We start from the raw sequence: 22714 nt of genomic DNA on the forward strand, positions 1-22714 counted from the left end.
ACCAATCAACCTTGGAGCCAAATGAAATGTACGAGTTACTTTGTTTTAGAGTCTTTGAGAACTCGTATAAAAACATTCTCGTTTATGACGCAATGAATCAGATGCAGTTGGTAGTTTTTAGGTCCATATATGTAAGAACTCGTCTAACTACATTATTGTAAGGGCTGTCTGTAAGACTGATGTGAGCATAAAAGAGGCTTTAACCATGTTTGACTATTGTCAAAGGGCCGGATTTGCTAATCTAAAAGAAATAGCACAAGGCTTCAATAAGCATAAAGCAAGCCGGTTGTGTGCGTGACTTTCTACCAGAATTTATGAGCAACCAGTTCATCTCAGCCTTAACGAGAGTAGGACAGATTAAGGTGGCAAGCAAACACATGTGGGTTTGAGTGATCTACTAAAAACACAGCTTGTTGCTTACAATTTGTCAAACATAATACAGTCGTTAGTTTTATGCATGCATTTCTCTCTCAGCACGGCAGCATAGGCCAGAGACGGTGGAAGTTTTCTGTGGTAGAAACAATGATGTACTGGAGGAATGGGAGAAAATTTAAATAAACATTTCAAAACTACAATATCCAATCTTTTCTGCAAATGTGACACCTCTCCTACACTATTGGTGGAAGTTCTGTGGGTGGCTCAGGTGTACTAGTTTTATTTTATTGTATTTATCCGCGACACCTTAAAGGCCGGTCCGTGAAAATATTGTCGGGCATAAACTGGTCCGTGGCGCAAAAAAGGTTGGAGACCGCTGTTTTAAAGGAAAAGTTTATCAAAGCTCTGCTTAACTTCTTGAAAAGAACTACAAGCCAAAAGACTGAAGGGCTGAAAGACATTTTGGCACAGTGGGCATGCATAATTTCCTTAAGTTGATAGTTGCAGGCTGTCTTTGATTTACACCAGCAAATTAAGAACCGTGTGCCTTGACAGTGGATGTTTTAACACCTTTTTGTGTTTAAAAACAAGTGGAGAAAATCCTGAAACTAGTTATGTCAAATGCAAATCTAGGTTTGACCTTCTGTTCTTTAAATGTTGAAATAACAGTGCAATTAGCAGCAAACTGATTACCTCGAACTTTTCCTTTTTTGATCCCCAAACTTTGGTGACGCAACAACAGGTGACTCAAGTAACACTTAAGGGAAAACAGTCATAAAGATGCTTTCACGCTCATGGCAGTTGTCATATGTTTGTGTCACCAGAGTGGTTTGTGCTATTAAGAGTACACAGGTTAATTTTAAATGAAGAGCTTCTAAACGGGCCTTTTTACTGTACACTTTTCCTCTTAACTGTCCTAAACTGTAGGAAGTTCACTGCCGCGTGTCCTCCAAGGACTTCTGTGGAGTGAAATATTGCTTGTTAGGCTCAGGCAATTGCTTTAAACCTGTGGTGCACAAAAACAACAGATCTCTCTTTTTGCATGAATTTTTTAGTCCTTTATCTTATATTCATGTGCAATTCTATATTCTTAATTTATTATGTCCCAGCATATATGTGTGCTGTTTGTTCGTTTGGAGGAAGGGGGGAAAAAGTTTATACCCGTTTGTCCTCTAATATGTCCTCTCTTCTCATCCACTCTGTGTGATGACAGAGCACTTTAGCTGGTGCCATAACCCTCACAGAGGAGGCTGATTACTGCACTGATAGATTGGTTTTTGTGCCATGCTGCTTTGATAGACTTTTAAAGTGTTGGTTCTCTCCAACTAGATTTGGGAAGCAGCAGAAAAGCTTTAACAGATCAATACTGTGCATCCATTTTAAATGGGTTTAGTCTAAGGTTAATAGAAACAAAGTACGCAGTGTTGAAATGTGAGGTGCTTTTGCCGTCAACTCCAACTTCAAGTGACAGTTTTGGTTATCTAGAGGCGGCCGTTTGATTTTCAGACAATTTAAACGTATTCATTGTTTCTGTAGTTCGATGGGATCCACGTCGTGAGCGGCTCATTGGATACGTCTATAAGGGTCTGGGACGTGGAGACGGGCAACTGCATCCACACGCTAACGGGCCACCAGTCCCTCACCAGTGGCATGGAGCTCAAAGACAACATCCTGGTCTCAGGCAATGCAGACTCCACCGTCAAGATCTGGGATATCAAGACTGGCCAGTGCCTCCAAACACTGCAAGGTGAGGAAAGTGAAGTATGAACAGTGTGAGAGTTACTGTAAAACTTCTGGAAAACCAGAGGCTGTCTCAGCTGTTATTGAAATCTAATTACATTTTAATGACAGGTTTAACTTTTCATGACTACATCTCACACTTTTCTGAGTCCATCATGTTGGCAAAGCTGCGGGTAGTTGTTGCTGCAATGGAAGTCTCCAGGACCACACACGGGCAAAACACGTTGTAGGATACATACGAAACTGCTGCACATTTACTGCTGTTTGGATAAACCCTAAAAGAATAAGTGTTCTTTGTACTGCATTCAGCTGAGTACTCACACAGCAGCTGGTGCATTGTCTCCCACTCAGAAGAGCTTGACCTTAGTGGCTCCAACGTTTTTGGGTGTTGTTGGAGGATGTTTGCTTATCACTTCCAAATTTCTGTGTTTATTTGCTGGGAGTCATGAGATCAGACTCTTAGCTGCTTTATTCTGATAAAATAATTTCAGATGTGGTCTTATGCGCAGACCTTACAGTAAAAAATCAGTACAAAGGTCTCATGTGACAGGACAGCCAGGCTACATCAGAGATTTTGGGGATGTAACTCTTATATTTTCTTTCTCTCTTAACTTTCTGTCCTGTCTTGATGTGCTACTGTTTTCATACCACTAGACTTGGTTATGTTGTACTCAAAGCAGCTACACCTAAGGTGGCTGCAAAACAACTTGACTGAAATGTAGACTTATAGATCCATGAATAAATGACTTAAAGTGTAGAAAAGTGGCAATGCTAGCCTTGGAGGATAACAACAACAAAAAACACGTTAGATGGGACTCTGTTTGATACTGACAGTCCAATTAAAAATCCATCTAAATTACCTGTTTGTGTGTGTAAGTGGAGCAGAACTGAGCCAACACCTTGCAAGCCTGCTGGTCCTGATTACAGTCTCATTTCCTTTGTGTCTGAATAGTTCTAACTCCATTAGCAGCACTGGTGCCTCACAGGATGTTGGAAATCCTTTGGCTGAATAGCAGTGGCAACCAGCAGTGCCCCACTCCTAACCGCCCTCATTAGCAAACTCCAAACCCGCATGCGGGTGCTGCGTCCACAGCGCACACAGCAGCCCAACAAAGGATGGTCGTATAAGAGCCTTAAGAGAGCAGGAGGGACGGCGTGCAGGGAGGGAGACTGTGGGTCTGTCTGGTGAAGAGAGGTGACTACAGTAAAAGACTGAGGGCCCGGGAACTTTGTAGGTCATATAATTAGGTCAGCAGACAATTTCTGCCATTCATTAGTGTGTTTTGATAAGACAATAGGCCAACAACAAGGCTGTCACTGTCAGCTCGAGAGCGCATAGGTAATCACGGAGCAGAGTGCTTTGTTGTGGTAATGGGAAGAGCAGAGGGAGGAGAGAGACAGGCAAGCTGGGGGTTGGTGCAGAGCAGTATTGTGTAGCCGGGTAAATAACTCAGCCTTTGAACTAATCAGAGACGGAAACAGAAAAGATGCGAACGCTTGTTCAGAGATTTCAGCAGGTTTCGTCGGTGAAAGGTTGTGTATCCTGAAACAAGTTAAATGCATCTGAGCTCACAATTCAGTCAAAATCAGTTCATTTGCCTGCACTCGACTCTGCACTCGTTTTTGTTTTCGCTTTAATTGATTTAATTAAGGTATGATTTTCAAGCCTGAAGGAGTCACGCATACAGTCACAAATAAACTCACTTCAGCCACTACACGCTTTAACCGGTATGTACTGGCACCAAACAGACCAGACAAAGGTGTAGCTGAAGCTGCTTAGCGTCTGTGACAGACAGGAATGAGCCCTGGCAGCTCGTCCTAAAGCCTGCCAGCTGTACGAAGATCTCATTGTCACAGCACCGTCAGGAGTAGGAGCTCTTCTTTCACCTCACAGGCTGACAGAGATCTTGCTTTCAGATCTTTCCCTGTATCTGGGTTCTTCATTATTTTTAAATTCACCCATTCTTTATGTGCCAGTAGACTAGCACGTTTGACCAACATTTTCCACGAGCTTTGGTAGAAAGGGATTCCCCTATGTTACAGGTTTTAGGACCTGACTGATCCACACACATTTACTGGAAACTTTAACCTGAATGTAAATGTTTTAAGCCATGAAAAAAAAGACTTTTCTTTACCTCGTCCCACTAAATATAAGTATCTTTGTGTCTTCAGGTCCTCACAAGCACCAGAGCGCCGTGACGTGCCTCCAGTTCAACAAGAACTTTGTCATCACCAGCTCGGACGATGGCACGGTCAAACTGTGGGACTTGAAGACCGGTGAGTTCATCCGTAACCTGGTGACTCTGGAAAGTGGCGGAAGCGGCGGTGTGGTGTGGCGCATCCGGGCCTCCAACACCAAGCTAGTGTGCGCGGTTGGTAGCCGCAACGGCACAGAGGAGACCAAGCTGCTGGTCCTGGACTTTGACGTAGATATGAAGTGAGAGGGAGCACGGTGGGGAAGGTCGAAGAGAGCGAACCGCACAGGAAGGAGTAGAGAGGGAATGGGAGACCTGGAAACTGGAGAGCCAACATCCAAATGCTAGAACCACAACCACCAACAGTGGGCTGTCCTGTCCTCTACCATCATCTTCCCACGTCCCCCCCCTGCTTTTTTGGGCAAATGTTACTGACAAAGAGACACACCCTCACCTGTTCAGCCCCTGCTTTTGAGCCCCTTCCACCAGCACAAGGTGGAGCCTAAAGGGGGATCGGGTTGGAAACGAGGCGAGGAGGGCGGAGCACGACTGGTCTGTCCCTTGATTGGCTGTGAGAAAGAAGAGGAAGAGGGGGAAAAAAAGAGGAACGGCCGAAAATGACTGAACTCTTTTGAAGTGACTCTCAATCCTTTCAGTTTGGGGGCAGCTTCACTCAGAGACTTAGTTTCGCTCAAGCCTGACAGATTTTGACATGTACAGAGATATATTATTTTTTAAAAGCCCCTCCCACCCTCTGTAACCCCCTCCCATCAGTGTGCCCCCCCCCCCCCCCCCCCAAAAAAAAAAAAAAAAGACAAACACACACATACACTCAAAAGGCTGACCGGAAAGTGGGAAACGTTGACCGTAGGTTAAGGCTGAGAAAGGTTTTCCACACCTAAAGAGCTGCTCGGTGTAGCCTGTTCAGGCTAGTTTCTCGTCACTCCATTTCTGTTCCTGTTTGTTTCTCCCCTTCTGTAGTCTGATTTCTTTAAAATAACGCACACAAACACAACTGTGAATTTCAACACCTCTTTGGTTTATCATATGAAAGGTTTTGTTTTTTCCGCCTTTTCTCACTGTTGCCAACAGCAACAAATCCCAGTATTAGAAACCTGCCCTGTTTAGGTTTGCCATCTTTGTCACAAGGGTTTATTTTGTTTTGATTTGTTTTCTTCCTTTCTGTTTTCTACATACCTGGGTTCGGAGCGCCGTCTCCACATGAACATCAATGCTGTCCAGATTTTTCCAGAGTCTAGCTGGGGTGGTTTCCTCAATGCCAGTGCTGTGACGAGAAGAAGAAAAGGTCCTTTGCTCTAGGCGCTGTGGATTAATGCCCCCCTGAACCCCACTCGTCCCCCTCCCTTCCCCTCTACCGTTTTCCCCCCCAGTGGCCAAACTGTATTTATGCTGCTAGATGAATGGGGAAAAAGAAAGAGAGAGATGGAACTTTTACTTGCTGTGACGTTTTAGTCCCAGGCAAAATTCCAAATTGAACTCTATGTTTGGACTTACAGAAACAAAATATGAGAAAAAAAGGTAACATCCAGCTTTTTATTTTCTGTTTTGTTTTTGCCACTGAAACTTGAGCCAAACGTGCCTCTACGAGGCCGAGAGGAGGGAGCGTGTCCGACAGATACCGGCGGGGAGCGCCCGCAGAGAGGAAACAAGGGGATGTACACTGTTGGCGTGCGTGCGTGCGTGTGCATGAGTGCGTGTGTTTAGCGTGTTAATGGGCAACTTGTAAACACATTCCTTGGGACAAAGCTCTTTCGGCCTGTTCTTTGGGGAAATGTACAAATGCTGTTCAGACTGGCAAAGACAAAAAAAGCGAAAATATAAAAAAAAAAAAAAAATCCTAGCAGATGTATCGATTTTTAACAGGTGAATGAAAGAACTGTCCATATCCGTGCGTGTGATTGTTGTTCCGTTCAAAGATGTCTGAAGCAACAGAGGAGACCATCACAAGCATCAACTGACAGGCGGAGCTGCCGGGAGTCTTAGTGTTACATGTGTCACAGTCGAAATCACCCAGACGGCCTCGCGGGTCGTCATGGGGGGAGAAATTTTAACAAAACAAAAAAATCCCACAAAGGCAACAAAACATGAACAGAAACATTGTAGCCAAACAAAAACCGTCCCAATCTCCAAGAGTCACAACTCAAGCTGAACTGTGAAAGTGGTATAACACTGTATATTAAAAAAAAAAAGAAAACAATCTTGCTCTATCTCCTCTTGTTGTTTTCTCCCTCTGATTTTAATTTATGATCTGGTTTGAGAAATCAGATTTGTTGCAGGTGATTTCATTTCTTTTTTTCTTTGTTTTTTTCCAGTTCATGTAAACTGCCTGGCAAAAAAGAAAACGGACAGAAAAAACCTTAAAGGGATTGTGTATTTGTTTGATTCACTTAGAATTTTATTTTCTTATAACTTAAGTGCAATAAAATGTGGGTTTTTCTTTTTTCATTTCAAGCTGACAGTTGTCTGTTTTTGTTACCTGTATGAAGGCATCTTATGTGTTCAATAAAGCAAATTATTTGGTAATTACATCCACAAGGGAATAATTTTAAACATTAATCACAGCGCAGTCTTCTAGTTTTGTCGACGGTGTGATCAGAGCACCTTCACAAAAACAGATATCTGACTTCAGTTTAGTCTCCCCTTCAAGATGGGCTTCTTATGTCGCTCTGCACCATTTCCAGCACTCCACTGCCACTCCTGACCACTTAAAATGCGCACGCTTTCATGTGACGTCCTGCGCAGTTTTCAAACAATAACTTTTCAATTTGTCCCATTTCCCAGAAAATAAAATCAAAGTATCAGAGAGACAAATCTGTGGACTAATGCGAGATTTTCAGTAGTGACTTTATGTCCAGTTGCTGATGAAAAGAGCAGCTAAGGGCATTTTTCATTCCGCCATTATAATTTGTCGCTCCGGCAGGTGAGCGCGGGGTGTGGATCCATGTTTGTGAACACGAAAAGTTAGCGTAACATTATTTTCAAATTGATAACAATAGGGGAATCTACTAAACCTCAGATGAGTTTAAATCTCTGACTTTGAATTCAAAGTCAAGGTCAGTGTTCAGCTTTAATGAAAAATCACTTAGGGTTTTTACATTTTTACCACGGGTGCAGCTCCTATAGGAGGCTGAGGACACTGCCAGTACTTTTCTTTCAATAACGGAGGAAGGAGGCGGCCACTGACTGGTTGTTTGATCGCAAGAAGCTACAGACATGTAGATGACAGTCCTCAAAATCATCCACAGGCACTCCAGAGGACCAGTGCACAGTCATGTTTAAGCCATAAGGTTATGTCAGTGTAACAAGCATGCTCCTCGGCACCCAACTTTGTGTTTGGCTATTATACCAAACAGTAATAATTCTCAGTGTGAAGCAAGATTTTCAGGTATGTATTAAAATCATAAACACTCAAGGTTCATAAAAGGACTTCTAGAGGGCGATCAGGATATCTTCATGCCATCCAGAAGAACTGGACAACGAAATGACCTTCAAGGATTTTTAGCAGTATCAATAAGTAATATAAATTAGACCTTAGTCACTAAACTTCCTGATTGTGCATGGTGCTCATCCGATTGCATCTCCAGCTCAGCAGCAGTTCCCATTTGTCCTGTTTATTGTTGAAGTCACATTATCAAGAAATCCCACGAAATGACTGAACGCACTAACAGCCCCTTAATTTAATTCACTAGTCAAACTTTTAATTCTGCATTTCCAACACGTTTCCACTTTTTGTCTGTCATGTTTTATTTGCCATTCACCCAGGAGTGCCTGCAGAATTTTTTTTTCAAACGGGGGCCACTAAAAATACTGGGGTGGCACAACACAGAAAAAACTATGCCAAGTTGCCTGGTGCAGCAAATTTTGAGAGGTGGCTGCTGCCCCCTCCCTTGGTGCTACCATTCACCCTTTTAGCTCTGCACCATGAGCTACTTGACCTCATCACTACTCTTTCCTACAGAAAATGAAAATGGTTTGATTTTTAAAAACAGAAATTCTCCTCAGACAGAAGCACTCAAGCAGAAGCGAAATCTCAGAGGGTTTGACTATATGGAGGGTGAAAAAAAAACCAGTTCACTGTGATGAAGCAACGTGCCTGCCAGCTTAACAACATGACAACTCTTGTTGTGTTTTTAAATTGTTTTTGGACAGTGAAGGATCTCCTCAGAGGAGGAAGCTGTATGGCTTTGGCCTCAGTGGTAGTACAATCATTTTTTTTTTCTCTGGGGATTTGTTGACAGGCGTTATAAAGACTAATGCCAGTTCTGTTCTTTTGGTACATCAGTATTATATGCACTGGTTGCAGTTCCCACTGGTGAGCAGCTGACAGAAAATGAATCGGCAGCAGTTTGCTTGCAGTCAGCCTGCAACCGAACACCCAATGGGCCCAAATGTAGAAATGTGGCCCAAGTGTCCCATGATTATCTGCCTTAAATTTCTTGTAAATCCAGTTTTACGTTGAGCATTTCTAAACAGCAGGATTACTCAGATTTCTTTTTGTTATGTCGCCTTTTTTTAGGAGCCTTTTTATGTAACATATTCAAAAGGAACTGAATCCAGATAGCCTGAAGTGTTAGACAAAACACTTATTCACACTTCCACTAAGTGTAATTTTATCAAAGTGTTGTGTTGCAGCTCAAAAATACTAATGAGCTATTTGTTTTCTGTTTAGTCTTTAATTATTTTTCAGCCTGTGAAGATAATTCATGCAGTTTAGCTTCGCATGTTGCGTTCATTCTGCTCTGCTCTCTCCTCTATATAAGAGACCGTGAATGGCGGCTGGGGAGCGATTTAAACGTGACCCACTTGATGCCCACCCCCCCCAAAAAAAACGTTATCTGTCATGAGTCCGTACAGCTCGTGTGGCAGCAGTTGCAGTCTAGCTGTGCTCCAGATTCCCTCCCGCCTGTTGCCTAGCAATAGTTCGTGTCTGGCCCGGCCTCAGAGCTCGGTGTCCACTCGGAGTATAAACAGCATTGTGAGGAAGCAGTGAGGGCTGTTCATCCTCACATGAATGGACATGAGGGGCGTTTCCACTTCGACTGAAAAGGTCACGTTATGCGCAGTTTGTTTCCAGGATCCACTTGTGTGGCGTGCAAGCAGCCCCTCTGCTCTGGAGAACAGTAAACAACCTGAGTGACACATTGTTGCCTATTGTTATTCATGTATCAGTGAGCGAGTGCACTTTACACTGAGAACAGTCTGTCAGGTTTGTTTTAACTGAAACTGAAACACACAGCTGCAAAGTGATGCACAGTGTGGGTTAAACATCCAGTAGATAAGTGTACATACAAACACACAGTCGAATATATAGTCAGCAAGGTGAACCACAGCCTGAATAACGATTGAAAGGAGAAGGTAACCTATGTTTTAAACGGCTGCTGAAAACGCATTTTCAAACAACAGAATCGGCACATGGTTAGGAAATCCAGTAGCTTCCTGCTGGGTTTCAAGCCTGCAGAAGGGCACCAAATATGAGAAGTGGGATCGGGGTGGGGTACATTTAATTTGATCGCCTTTAGGGACGTCTGGTTGTGCAGTTCTCGTCTGTCCCATTAGAGTCCCGTGTGCTTGTGCATTTGCAAGGCATGCTGGATCTCTTCCACTTTGCTAAATTTGCAACATTTCAATTCTAATTTGATTTTGTGGAAGAGAAAGTTTCAGAGGTGGGATGTGGCGAGTAACTATTGTGTTGCGATGACCGAAAACACCAATGCAGTGCCGTGTTTGTGGAAAATGGCAATCATGGGAGAACTCTGCTTCAACCAGCTGACCAGATACACCGCTTTCAGGCTTTGAAACCCTGAACTTCCACTGAAACCTCCTGTTTGGTTCCTGGGACCCGGGCTTAGATCCAGATCTCTCTACCAGTGATCACCCTGGATATGAAAGTCAGGTCATTTTGACCAAAAAGTGTTTGAAATATCAGGGTCATCGCAGCAGAGCCAACTGACTTTAATATTGCATGTTGTGAATCTGAAGGTTGAAGAAAGGATTACAAACAAAACGGTCCTGCTACAACTTTGAGTTGAGCCTTTTATTAAGGAGTTCAGAGTGTACTTACAATCAAATAAACAGGACAAGATGCCCCAACTAGATATTGTATTACATTTGTAAGAGTCGATACGCTAATCATGAACTTAAAGTTCTCTTTGATTGCTTTCTAAATTTAATCTGAAGAAAATTAGTTCTCAAAATAATGGAGAATTTGTTGATGCAGCTTAGAAATTTTCAGTGTAAAGCAAAGGCAGATCAATGTTCACTCGAGCGTAAGTTTCTCAGCTTGAGGTAGACCTGACATCCGTGATCCATTGTGTGTGAGATGAGGATGCTGTTGATTTCCATTTAAGGATTGTTATTGCACTACAGGCTACAGCTGGTATTGAGTTAGGAAACGATACACTGTCAGGAATGGTTCTGGGCCAGTGATGGAGTCTGGAGTGAGTCCACGCCTACAAAGGTGTGAGATGCAAAAAGTAGGAGTGTATTGATGAATGGCAGAATGCCAATCATGCACCCCCCCCCCCCCCCCCCCCTTAATTCCTTCCCTTAACAAGTCAAACCAAATCATTCCCATTTCTTGTCATACTGTAGAAATTTCTATCGAGTCTATATCCAGGCATTTTAGGTAGAGCAAAGAGAACTTTAGACTTTAGTTACATTTTGTTATATCTCAAACGGTATTGCACTGTGAAGAAGTCTTGAGCCACCCCTCATTTATTTAGTTTTGCTAGAAAAAATATTCTCCCCCTCCAAAGGGAGGAACCTGTTCTGTGTGTGTCTGTTAGCAGTCTAATGTCCAGAGTTTTCAGGATATCATTTTTGAAATTTTATGTAACAGTAGATGCCAATAAAAGCTCGAGCTCATTTAGTTTTGGTGAAAACCTCGTCAAGGTTGCACCAAATGCAAACAAATTGTTAAAAACTTCACATTATCCACATTTTATTTTAATGGATTTTCTTATAATTTTCCAACAATATACTAGACTGTTGGCAGTGTATTTGGGATCATTGCTGAAAATGAAGTCGTTGCCAATCAGACACTCTTCAGAAGGTGGATCAAAATCTGAGAATACTTTTCTGTGTTCATAATTCACAAATTCACAAAATTGACACAGATTTTCAATCCAGTTCCTGTTTACTTCTTGACAACAACCCTTCCACTGAGACAATTTCTGATGATACGTTAGATAATCTCTTGAGGAGCCTTTTTTTCAATGCTAGAATACTTCATCAGTCTGTGTTAAGTGGTTTAACAAACATTAAGATGTTCCTCTGAAATTGGTCAGGTAAAAGGACTGGAGTCCTGGCATTAGAGCTCCTCCCACCCCCTAAATGTAACACCCAGTAAGTTATTTTCTGAATATTAGCAGCCCAATAGAAGTACATAAATAATCTAAAGCAAAACCTTCCGTCTCCCTCGCTGTGTCTCTTTCTGTCTCCGTCTCTCCGAGCTACAGTTCTGCTCCAGATAAATGAGGAAACGAGATTATCAGACTCCTTAAAATGATTCTTTTATGAAGGCTGGAACAGTAAGATTCTTTTTATTTCCTGACATCCACAAATTTCAAGATGATATTAAAAACTCTCGGTATGAAGATATGAGGCTCTGAGATGCACCTGCCCCTTTCTGTATGCCTATCATACTTGTGTTTGCCTTCTGGGAGACAATCAAGAAATACATAGCAAAGGAAATAGGAGGGGGGCTCAAAGAACGGCTTGCTGGGTTTGCTTGAATAGAGACATCATCCTGTTTCTATAGACAGATGATCCTATTTCAAATTTTTATTTTGGTCACTTACCAAAACATACTGAATTTGTTGGAAAGAACAAGACCAAATCAAATCTGAGGAAATCTTGAGGAAGATTTGGCACCATACTTTTCAAAAGGAAATTGAACAGAGATGATTTTTTCCCCTTTAATTATTTCTTCAAAGTTTAGGAAGGTAAAAGTCCAGAGCTGGTTTCAAGTGTAGCTTATGAGCTCAGCAACATAAACATCAAACAAAAACTGGTGCATGATCACAGGATCCTTTCCATGGTAAGGAAAAGCTGCACTTTATGTTACACTATTAAGCATTATTAAAGTATTAGTAAGTCCTTAATTCATCATTTATACCATTACTCCACCTTATTATGCCATTTAAAAAACGGATATATTATGATTATGATTATTACTATCAGTGATACAGTAGAGATGACAGTTGCACATGGTATAAACGCAACAGATGAGCACAACTGTATTTGTAAATGACTGACTACTAATACCTTAGTAGTGTGACATTATTATAAAGTGCTACTGAAAAACCCTTCCCAGCAAACAGCTATGTGAAGAACAATCTCCAGGAAGGACACTTACTCATCATTTTAGCCTAAAGAGAGGTTTCACCACAAGATGGAAAATGATGATCTCATTAATGGAAAGGCGAGAAGACTAAAAGAGACTGTATGAAGGACGCTTGTAATGGTTCGTGATCCAAAGCACAGATCATCAGTTGAAACAGCCAGAGGAGGCAGCGTGATGTAATGGGCATGTCTGGTTGCCAGCAGGTTACTGGGGCATCCTGATGAGAAAGTCAGGTTAACTCTGAAGTGCACAGATCCTTACTTTCTGCTCAGACTCTGGCAGGTGAACCAGAGACGCACTGTGAAAGAACTCGGGAGCTTTGGGGAAATGTTCTGCGATGGTCGACTCAAGTCACCTGATCTCAGCCTGATCCAGCTTGTATTTTGGCAGAAAGCACAGCGACATCTTTTATTTAAGATTCTTATTTCCATGCTGCATTTTAAAGGCAATAATTTAATATATCTATTTCTAAAATGTCAAGAACATCACTGCCAAAGTAATTAACATTTTAATAAGAAAACATTAGTCGCAGCTGTGTTGCAATGCAGATTTTTCTGTCTTTTCAAAAACGTATTTTTCTTGGAGAAAATGTTTCACGGTTCACATACTGTAACAAACAAGATTGTCTTTAAGAGCAGACGCTGATGTATCTCCACAGGCAGTCCTTTAATGAACTTAATTTTAGGAAGTGATGAATCATCTCGTTCCTTGAGGTTATTAGCCATTTATCTGCTTTACACTTACTGCCTCGATTGCACTGCACTTCCTCTTGATGAATGAACACCCCTCTCTGTGCTCTCACCACTCAAAAGAAGCACGTCTGCCGTTGCCCTCAGCACTAACTCATCCAACGACAAACAACACGCCGCCGACATGAGAGATGGAAACGAGCGAAGGATTCTCCCCTGCTGAGCGTTTAAGGGTCGGGATGTTGCGATAGAAGAGGTGGAGAGGGGCTCTCGCACCTCATTCCATATCCCTCCATCTCTTTGTTCGGTAATCCTGCCCTGCAGCGTCGTGGCTCTCCTCATTGCCAGCAGATTCTCAAAGGGCCGTAGCATGAGCAGTGGTAGCGTTCCACTTCTGTGCTTAATCCTATTTTGAACTTTGTTGTAGGCTGAGAACTGATAAAGGAGTACTTAATCACCATAACCTGTTGTCAGCGGATGATGCTGAATGGAGTTACAGTACTTGAGCTCACCAATGATCCATAAACCTATAGGTAGATCTGCAACACCCTTGTCTCCTTAAGGGAGCTGATGCTGATGTCTGCCATCAATCTTGATGCTTGCCCTCTGGATAAGCACGTACGTTTAAGGCAGGGAGGTCAGCAGGTACACCCGTTCCCTGTTACTCTGGCTCCAAGCGCGGGTTTTTGTATGAGCTCGACACCTCTGACCTTCTTCAAAACTTAGCGGTTTTGAAGGGGAAGCGGTAAGTTCTTGAAAGCCCTATTGAAATGCCAGGTTTGTCATTGGCAAAATTGGCAATTTGAATGGATTCCTGTGTTTAATCACAGCTCAGCAGTGCACCAAATCACATCTTGTGTTTCTTAATGAGATGTGTCAGAGGCATTCTTGAGCACAAAAATCCTGTTTGAGAGAGACGGAAGCAGAAATATTCACTCACCTTTTTTTTGGCTTTCTCCTCTCTCTTTAAAATCCGGCACGGTTAATAAGACCCAGGTGAATACGAGGCAGATCAGATCTGCTGCGGCTCTTTGATTGCCCTGATGGTTTTCATGCCTGGCTGCCGCTAATTCAGTATCAAGACCCTGTCAGTCTGAGGCAAAACTACAGGCGTCATTCGTATCGACACATTGTTATTTCAAATTATGGAAAAACTTCTGTTTTATCCGATGACAAAGTCAAAACCACATGCAACACTTATTTCACACCAGTTTTGGGCTTGTTACTCTCAAACATATAACTGTTAGCTTAAAAAACATGGCGTTATTTATTCCCTGCAGAAAGTAATGCATTACACTTCTTGTTACATAACTTTGTTCTTGGCCAGTTAACAGTATATTGTTAAAGGTCTTTGTCAGTATTTTCTTTGTCTTTACACACTCAAATGATCAACTTCCACTTTATAATCCATTATTACAGGTCAAAAGCTCTATACAGTGGTGTTTTCTAATATCTGTGGCTTCTGATAGAAGATAAAAATGACCTTCTCAGGTGGATAGACGGTGGTCTGATTTGTAGTCCTAATTCTGCTTTAAACTTTTGTTTTCTTGTTTTTTCCTTTTGATGCTTAACTTAAGGATCCGACCACCCCTTCCATCACTGCCTGAGGGTCACTGAGGTCATGTGTTAGTCATGTGTTAATCATGAGGGGGCATGGCAGTCATCAGTGTTCAAGGCCGCATGAGTTACTGTGTCAATTGGTAGCAAACTGCCCGAGGAAGGAGATGTCAGGATGTCATTACACTATCAGTGATTCAGTGTTTCTTTTCTAGCCCCCTACACAGAGCAGTTCAGGGCCATCCCCTCGGGGCACCTTGGTGTGTCACTGGCCTGGCATTTTGTAATGTATTTGTTCTGTTTTGCCTGTTAGATTTGGTTTGTTCCAAGTTTCTCTTTTCTACTTTGTCCTGCTGTCTCTGTCATCTTGTTTTGTCTTAGTTTTCCTTCCTCAGTGTTAGTTATTAGTTTTACTTTGAAGGTTACTTTCTCGTGTGTCTTGCTCGAAGCAGGTTCAGCACCAGGATACATTTCAGTTATCTGACTTCATTTGCCCTCACAACGGCAGGATAAGCCGTCACGCAAAGGTTGTTATCAAGTCAATAAGTTAACCTGGGGTGCATCAATCAAGCTACCGTGCAGCGGTAACGTTAGCGGCCTCTGACCAATCAAAAACTGGAAGAAGTCTGCCTGTTTTGTAGTGCAGGCCTCTGATCTTTCCCTTTGTTTGTCTGCCTTGTCCTCATTAGTTTACCTCTGTTTTCATTATTCTCACTATTCATTATTCTTCATATAAGAGAAGGAAGGTGCAATTTCAACAGTACATCTCAGCTTTTCTACATAAAGAAATTATGCTGTTGCAGATGGAAGAAATCTCTCAGCACCACTCTGAAATTACAGAAACAGTTCTGGCCAGAATATTCTGCAATTATAAAATAAGGTTTTCTGTAATCAAGAATGAAAAAACTGGGATCTTCCTGTTATTTAATTGCTTATCTAATAGTTAGTTACTTTGGTGTAGTATGAGAGGCCATGGAGGAGGACTTTATCATTCAGAGAATGACAAAGATACTCACAGTTCACATTTTTCAGAGCTGTCCAGTGGACTGGACTGTAGTTTTCGCCCGGCCAATTCTGGTCCATCAGATCTTACACTATATTCCATCCACTGGCTTCCGCTTATCGTTTTCAGGGTCACGAGGGGTGCTGGAGCCTATCCCAGCTGTCATAGGGCGAGAGGCCAGGTGCACCCTGGACAGGTCGCCAGTCTGTCGCTAACACACAGAGACAGACAATCATTCCCACTCACATTCACACCAATTTAGACTAATCACCACAAAGTGCATGTCTTTGGACGGTGGGAGGAAGCCGGAGTACCCGGAGGGAACCCACGCAAACACGGAGAGAACATGCAAACTCCACACAGAGAGGCCTGATGGTGAAATTGAACTCAGGACCTTCTTGCTGTGCGGCAACAGTGCTAACCACCGTGCTGCTCTGAGAATTTATGACCAGCAATTGTGAGGTCAGACACTGATTTTGGACGAGAAGGCGTGGCTCACAGATTGCACTCTAATTTATCCCAAAGGTGTTTTGTCAGGTTGAGATCAGGACTCCAGACCCACTATGTGCCTCAACATCCACGACCCTAGCTGTCATGGCCGTACGGCTCGTTTTGCGACACTAGTCGTGAAGATACCTTGGCCATTCCTGACAAGGTTTATCCACACTATCTGCATTTGTACTTTACAGGTAAATGAGAATCACATTTGTTTAAAAAATTAACATTTAACACAATTTGTGGTAATACGCTGAAAAAAATGTACTGCGGCAAAAAAGCAGTTAAACCTATCCAAACTATTAAAAGGGGAAATTTGAGAGGCATGTCACCAACATTTAACACGCTTGTGTTACACTCTTATAATAACAGGTAGCTCTAGTTTGAGTACAAGCCATCGCTCAATTACACATGTTAAAATGATGCTTTTAAACAATGAAGAGCTGTCACTGATTACTGTCAAAATCAATTAAATTTTATTTTTTGCATCTTTCATAAAATATTTAAAATGGTTAGGACCCAAAATACCAAAATAATACAAAGGAAAACCTGCCACTCCTCTCATCTAGGAAGCTGTAAATGTTGATTTGATGAATGACTTTAATTACTTAACGGTCAGCAAACATGAATCACATTTGCGTCATTTCACTAATGGGTTAACTGACCAGTAGATTCTGCAAATGACCTCTGTGCTACTGACCTTGACTTCGTAAGATTTAAAGGTGAGCAAGTGACTGTGTGTTTTCCTTGCACGGAGGACTGCGAAGGAGCATTCACGCTACACCAGGGCCCATCTGCAATGCTCGTGTGCGTAGGCGGCGAAAGTGTGGCAGGGGAGGATGCCAGCACATACTGCTATGGAGAGGGCACACACGCTGACTATCCAGCACCACCTGTCTCACTCGGGTAACTGATGAGCACAAGGTGTGCAACGGTGTGTGCTCTCATTTATCTGCAGAGGAGATGAGTAAGCAAATTCACCCCAAGTGCTAATTATATGGTCAATTTTCTGCAACAGAGGACAGAGCGCGTGAGCATCGGCGAGATAGATTTATTATGTTTGCATGAATATGGAACAGAAGTTTCAAGGATTTAGCGGATTTTGATGTCAGACGAATAGAGTTTTATTTACACTCTTTTTTTCCCCCTCCCGGTTTAAGCACTTATGTGCGTCTGTTTGTGTGCGTGGAGGTTGGAGCGGGTGCTTTCATGCGCCTGCCTCTGCCCGCTGTGGCTTGGCAGGGAGACGCTGCTGCTGACAGCTCCGGAGCAGGAGAGTGCCGCAGGCAGAGCTCAGGCATGACAAACCCTTCTGGAGCACGCTTATGACTCAACAGAGCTCGAATCCCCGATGCCCTGACCTCCTGCACAATTCTGAAAATGCGTGTGTCCCGGGCTGAAAACATTTTTAACCGTTTTAAGGACCTGTGCAGTTTACCACGAACTGAGTCTTTATTTCCAGTAATTGAAGAAATTGTTAATAATGGGTGGGTGGATTCACACTCGTTTATCAGAAAACTGAGGCCACTGTCCCACCTGCCCTCCCACCCATTCTCATCATGTATTAACCTTTAGACACTGTTCATATTTTACGGTATGGTGACCCAGACCAATCATATCAAATCATGATATCACCATATCGTAAAAAACTCTACCACTATAATTATCAACATTAATTCAACAGTATTTAACACTTACAAATACTTATTGCATATTAGTCTGTGCATTCAAAGCAATGGTGTGCATGCTTTTTCCCACGCTCACTGAAATTGCATCTCAGGTGCCCAAAGCACTTTCAACTACAAGTTGCACTTTAACTATATACTTCAAATAAGTTATCTACCTCACATAAATGGCCGATTTAGGTTCACCAATCAACTAAAAAGCACATCTTTGGATTGTGAGAGGAAGCTGGAGGACCCACGCAGGCCCAGGAAGAGCATACACAGCCCACAAAGAGATGTCAAGGCATGCTCTGGCATCTGTATGACCTCTGTTACTTATATACCATGTACAATCACTCCCATGCTATTTTACTATTACACTGTTTGGAGATTTCCCCCATGATCCTTCAAAGACCAACAGTTCCCAGTCTCTGAGGGAACCTAAGCAAATGTGGACTTGGTCAAACTGGACCAATGTGTCCTTGGTTACTTCAGTTACACATTCCACAAGAGTGGCCACCACTGGAGCACTTTTAACTGTAATCACATTGTGTATATGTCATGTTGACCTCTGTCGGACTGGCATGTTGGAGAATACCTAAAGGGTACGGAGTGCATCACAATGTGAGGCGAGCAGTTTGTGAATGAGCAACAGCAGAGTTGGGAGTGAACACAGGTTGCTGCCAGGTATAACAGAGTGGCAGGATAGTTGGACCACAGAGATAAGTCTGTTCCTTTTAACAGTCCATGAGCCGGTGCTGAGTATGAAGTCATTCAGGCTAATCAAGTGGGACTGCAGTCCATCACAGCTGTTACTATGTCGGGGTATCTAAATATTTGTAGGTGGAATAAATGAGCTCATGAAATTATGGTAAAATTCGCTCATTGTACAGAACACATGCATGAACATCTGCAGTGAGAATTCAGGTCAGGAACAGGAAGTACTGTTTGAAGCATGCAAACTGTGACATGTTGACAGACACTTTGGGTCATAATTATTAGTTTCCAAACAAGCCTGACATGTGAAATCATGTGACTCGTGATTGAAGGATCCTGCTACTGACCAGTCGGGCTCTGGCACCACATGTGATCCTCAACCTCCTGTCAGCTTTGTAATATTTGTAGTATTTCTCTTTCACCAGTGTGATAAACATCTGGACCAAAGCTGATTACCACAACACATTTACAGATGATAGGGCCATGTGCTCATTTTCCCAAGGAAATAACCCCGACTGTTATTCAAACTACTGTTTGGCTTTCAAACATGTTGAAGTTTGATCTGGATCTGAAGAGTCACCAAGGCAGAAGCACCTCTGTTCCCAGTGGATAATAGGTCCAGGAGAAGCTGGTACATGGAGGCCTAAAAAAAGGACCTAAAAACACAAACACTAATGAAAAGTTACTTTTGGTAGATACACACTGGCATGCAGACTGCAAAAGGACAAACTTTCAGCCCACATCAGTGTCTCCAAATGTCCATGTGCTTAATGCTACAGTCATATCGGTGAATTATGAAACCACTGACTGAAGACTGGATCGTACTTCGTTCCCTAAAGTCTTTTTTTAGTTTTCTTTTTAACTAACTAAGCTGAGCTGCAGCAGAAAACATCTGTGCCTCTTTTCCAGAAAAGTTAAAGCACAGGTGCAAATGGGTGTCACCAGATTGTTAGAGGAAACTGCCATTAAGCTGAACCTTTCTCAGCTCTTTACTGCTGGATGACTTCTGAGTAGCAAACCACAAGCTTCAAGTTTTTGTCACAAGTGCACACATCTGCACACTTTAGATACAGCTGGCATGCCCATTAGTTATTTAAATCCAGTCTCAATAAATCAGCATGATTATTCAGTGGACAGTGCCACCCGGTACCCAAGCAAGATGTACAAATCTTGCAACTATGAGTGAAATAATTGAAAGAAATTAAACTTTTATCTGGGTTAAATGCTACCCTGAGCAAGTGAGAGCAGGAAGGAACCATTACTGGAAGTGCCTTTAATACCAGGACACTAATTATACTCACCATCTGCAAAATATCGCGCAGCAGTGATTCCCGAGACTGCCATGTTGTTAGGCTTTCATCGTGATCACACTTTTCCTCAGGAGAAAATGCTTTCATCCAACTTGGGACCAATACAACCCTGCATTTGGCTGCTGTTAGGTGTTGCAGTGTAATAACATGAGAATTATCCCGTTAGAGGTCACAGCAGCTTTGAGTAAGTCTGTGCACACGTTGGTGTTAATTTGACAAATGCAATCATATACAGAAGTAGTGCAAAGGGCTTTCAGAGGTGTCAGAAAAACAATGAAAAGTGTCCAAATAAATAGACAGACAAGGACAACTCCCAGTAAAAAGATATGTAAAACGGTAATTAGGTAAAGATAGTGTTTTTGCAAGGTTCAAACAAGCGCGCAGGCTGTTCTGTGCTTTGGGTGCATAAACACTGATCTCTATCGCCAGATTTAGAATGAGGTCTGGGAATTTGAAGGAGACATCTGTCTAGTGACCTGAGAAAGCTGTTGGGTTGATAAATTGAAAGCATGTCAGACATGTAATCTGGCTCCAGGCAATTAAGAGATTCATGGACTAGAAGCAGCATCTTTGAGTCACTTCTACTGGTAGCAAATGGAAAGGACAAGTTGTTATAAATCAGGATTCAGAAAACCAATCGGGATTTAGAGTTCATCATAGCACAGAAAGAGCACCAGTGAAGGTTACCAGTGATCTTCTTATGTAAAATTTTACTGCTACTACTATAGTTAAATAAATATCTTTCAAAAATTAAAATATTACCAAAAATTATTTACAATTAATTGAAAATGACTAGCGGTGGAGTAACTTTTAAACTATACCTTTAGGGTAAGAACCAATAAAATACCATGAAAACATCATCATTGTTTCCAAAAAATATATTAATGGAAAATTGTGCATTAAGTATCAAAAGTAAAAATAATTCATCTGCTGAAAAAAACCCTCTATCAGTGTTAAATAGATGCAATAGATAGCTGCATATGCTTAAGACTGAGCTCATTTTAAAAACTTTATATACTGCTTAATGTCCAGCATCATATTCTGTAAAGTATATGTTTGCAGCAGCTGTCCTGTTAGGATATTTGAAAAATAAAAAAATCAGTTCTTCTTAAGGTCAGAAATGCAGGGCTATATCTTGAATTTTTGCAGTGTATTAAAATATTAATACCAAAAAATTTGCTGAGTTTAAAAGATTGATCAGCATGTGACATTTACTGTCAATATCTATGGAGAAAATTACAATATTAATTTGTTGTCTTGTTTTATGGACATAATCAGAGCTGCTATCCCCTCGCCATCATGGTTACAGTTTCCTTGCTAATGTAAGTTATCCACTATTTTTTCACTCCATCTCCTACACGTCACACATGTTGACCCATGGTGGCTACAACACAAAACTCATCTCTTATGATGCTAAAGCACTGAAGCTTGTTCACTTGCTTGTCAGACAGTGAAAGCAGACCAGCGGCAGCTTATCTCACACATTGTTCTCCCATGAGTTTACAGTCTCAGACCACTGGCTTATCCAGAAGACACATAAAACAAGCTACTGGCCCCTCAGCTTCAGTCAGTGTTGAGGGGAGACGGTGGATAGACATGCCTTCAGAGACAGCGAGGACTATGAGAAGTAAGCACTGCTTGCCTTGCTTGTCCTGGCGGGTTGCCACTGATATGTCCTTAACATCCCTTCTCTCAACTGCACAATATTGTTAAAATTAGAAACATCCTGTCTTCTAGGATACCTAAAGTAATTCATTATTATCAGGTTGTTCTGAATGTTCCCTAAAAAGCCTCCAGTGAATAGAAGTACAGATCATATTTCCCCTGTATTAGTTTCTCTTCATTGGCTCCCTGTTAAATACCAGAATTGAATTGAAAATCCTTCTCCTCACATACAAAGTCTTAAACAATCAGGCCCTGTCACATCCTAAAGCACTCATTGTACCATATTATCCCAACAGAGCTCTTTGCTCTTAGACTGCACTTGTGGTTCCTAGACTTTCTAAAAGAAGAAAGGGAGGCAGAGCTTTCAGTTTCCAGGTCCCTCTACCATGGTAGAAGGTCTTTGTTTGAATTCAGGAGGAAGAAACTCTCTTTTCCTTTAAGATAGGGCTTCAAGTGCTCCTTTTAATAAAGCTTATCCAGTCGTTAAGTGATGACGTGACGAATCCTACTTCCGGGCCTAAAGTAGTCTGCGTTTAATATGGCTTTTGTGTTGTTAACATGTTTAATGTTATGTATTTTCTTCTATTTGATCTCAAAAAGCTCCTAAAACAGTCAGTGATCACTAGGGTTGCCAACCGTCCCTTAAAAAACGGAATCGTCCCGTATTTCGAAACAAAAGTACACGTCCCGTATTGAGCTAATAAGGGACGCACTTTGTCCCGTAATACAGTGAGAACCAAAAGTAGTCTATAAATGTTTATGGAATTAACGCCTTGTTTGAAAACATAATTCCCAGCCCCTCTCCTGCTTTGTGACCAATGAGCTGACAGCACACTTATGACAATTCGAGTATGACAATTCAGATTACCGCTCATCTCATTGGTCGAGGAAAGGTCGCTTTCGGAGAAAATACCGGAAGACAACAGGTGACCACAACAA

The 22714-nt window shown here is 42.0% G+C and overlaps 1 protein-coding gene across 8 annotated transcripts in view; it reads left to right on the forward strand.

Moving 5' to 3' along the window:
• Positions 1 to 5080, forward strand: part of fbxw7 (F-box and WD repeat domain containing 7) — a 134086-nt gene extending 129006 nt beyond the window's left edge. For all 8 annotated transcript variants that reach the window (XM_086295363.1, XM_086295361.1, XM_086295364.1 and 5 more), the window contains 2 exons: positions 1912 to 2122; positions 4288 to 5080. In XM_086295363.1, coding sequence (XP_086151489.1) covers positions 1912 to 2122; positions 4288 to 4556 — 480 coding nt within the window. In that variant the 3' untranslated portion in view covers positions 4557 to 5080. The remainder of the gene's footprint in view (positions 1 to 1911; positions 2123 to 4287) is intronic.
• The last annotated feature ends 17634 nt before the right edge of the window (positions 5081 to 22714 follow it).

The sequence above is a fragment of the Aulonocara sp. 'chitande type north' Nkhata Bay genome, linkage group LG6 (assembly GCF_057382095.1).
Source record: "Aulonocara sp. 'chitande type north' Nkhata Bay isolate Kocher_YH1m ecotype deep benthic linkage group LG6, A_spYH_male_GT1.1, whole genome shotgun sequence".
Lineage (NCBI taxonomy): Eukaryota > Metazoa > Chordata > Actinopteri > Cichliformes > Cichlidae > Aulonocara > Aulonocara sp. 'chitande type north' Nkhata Bay.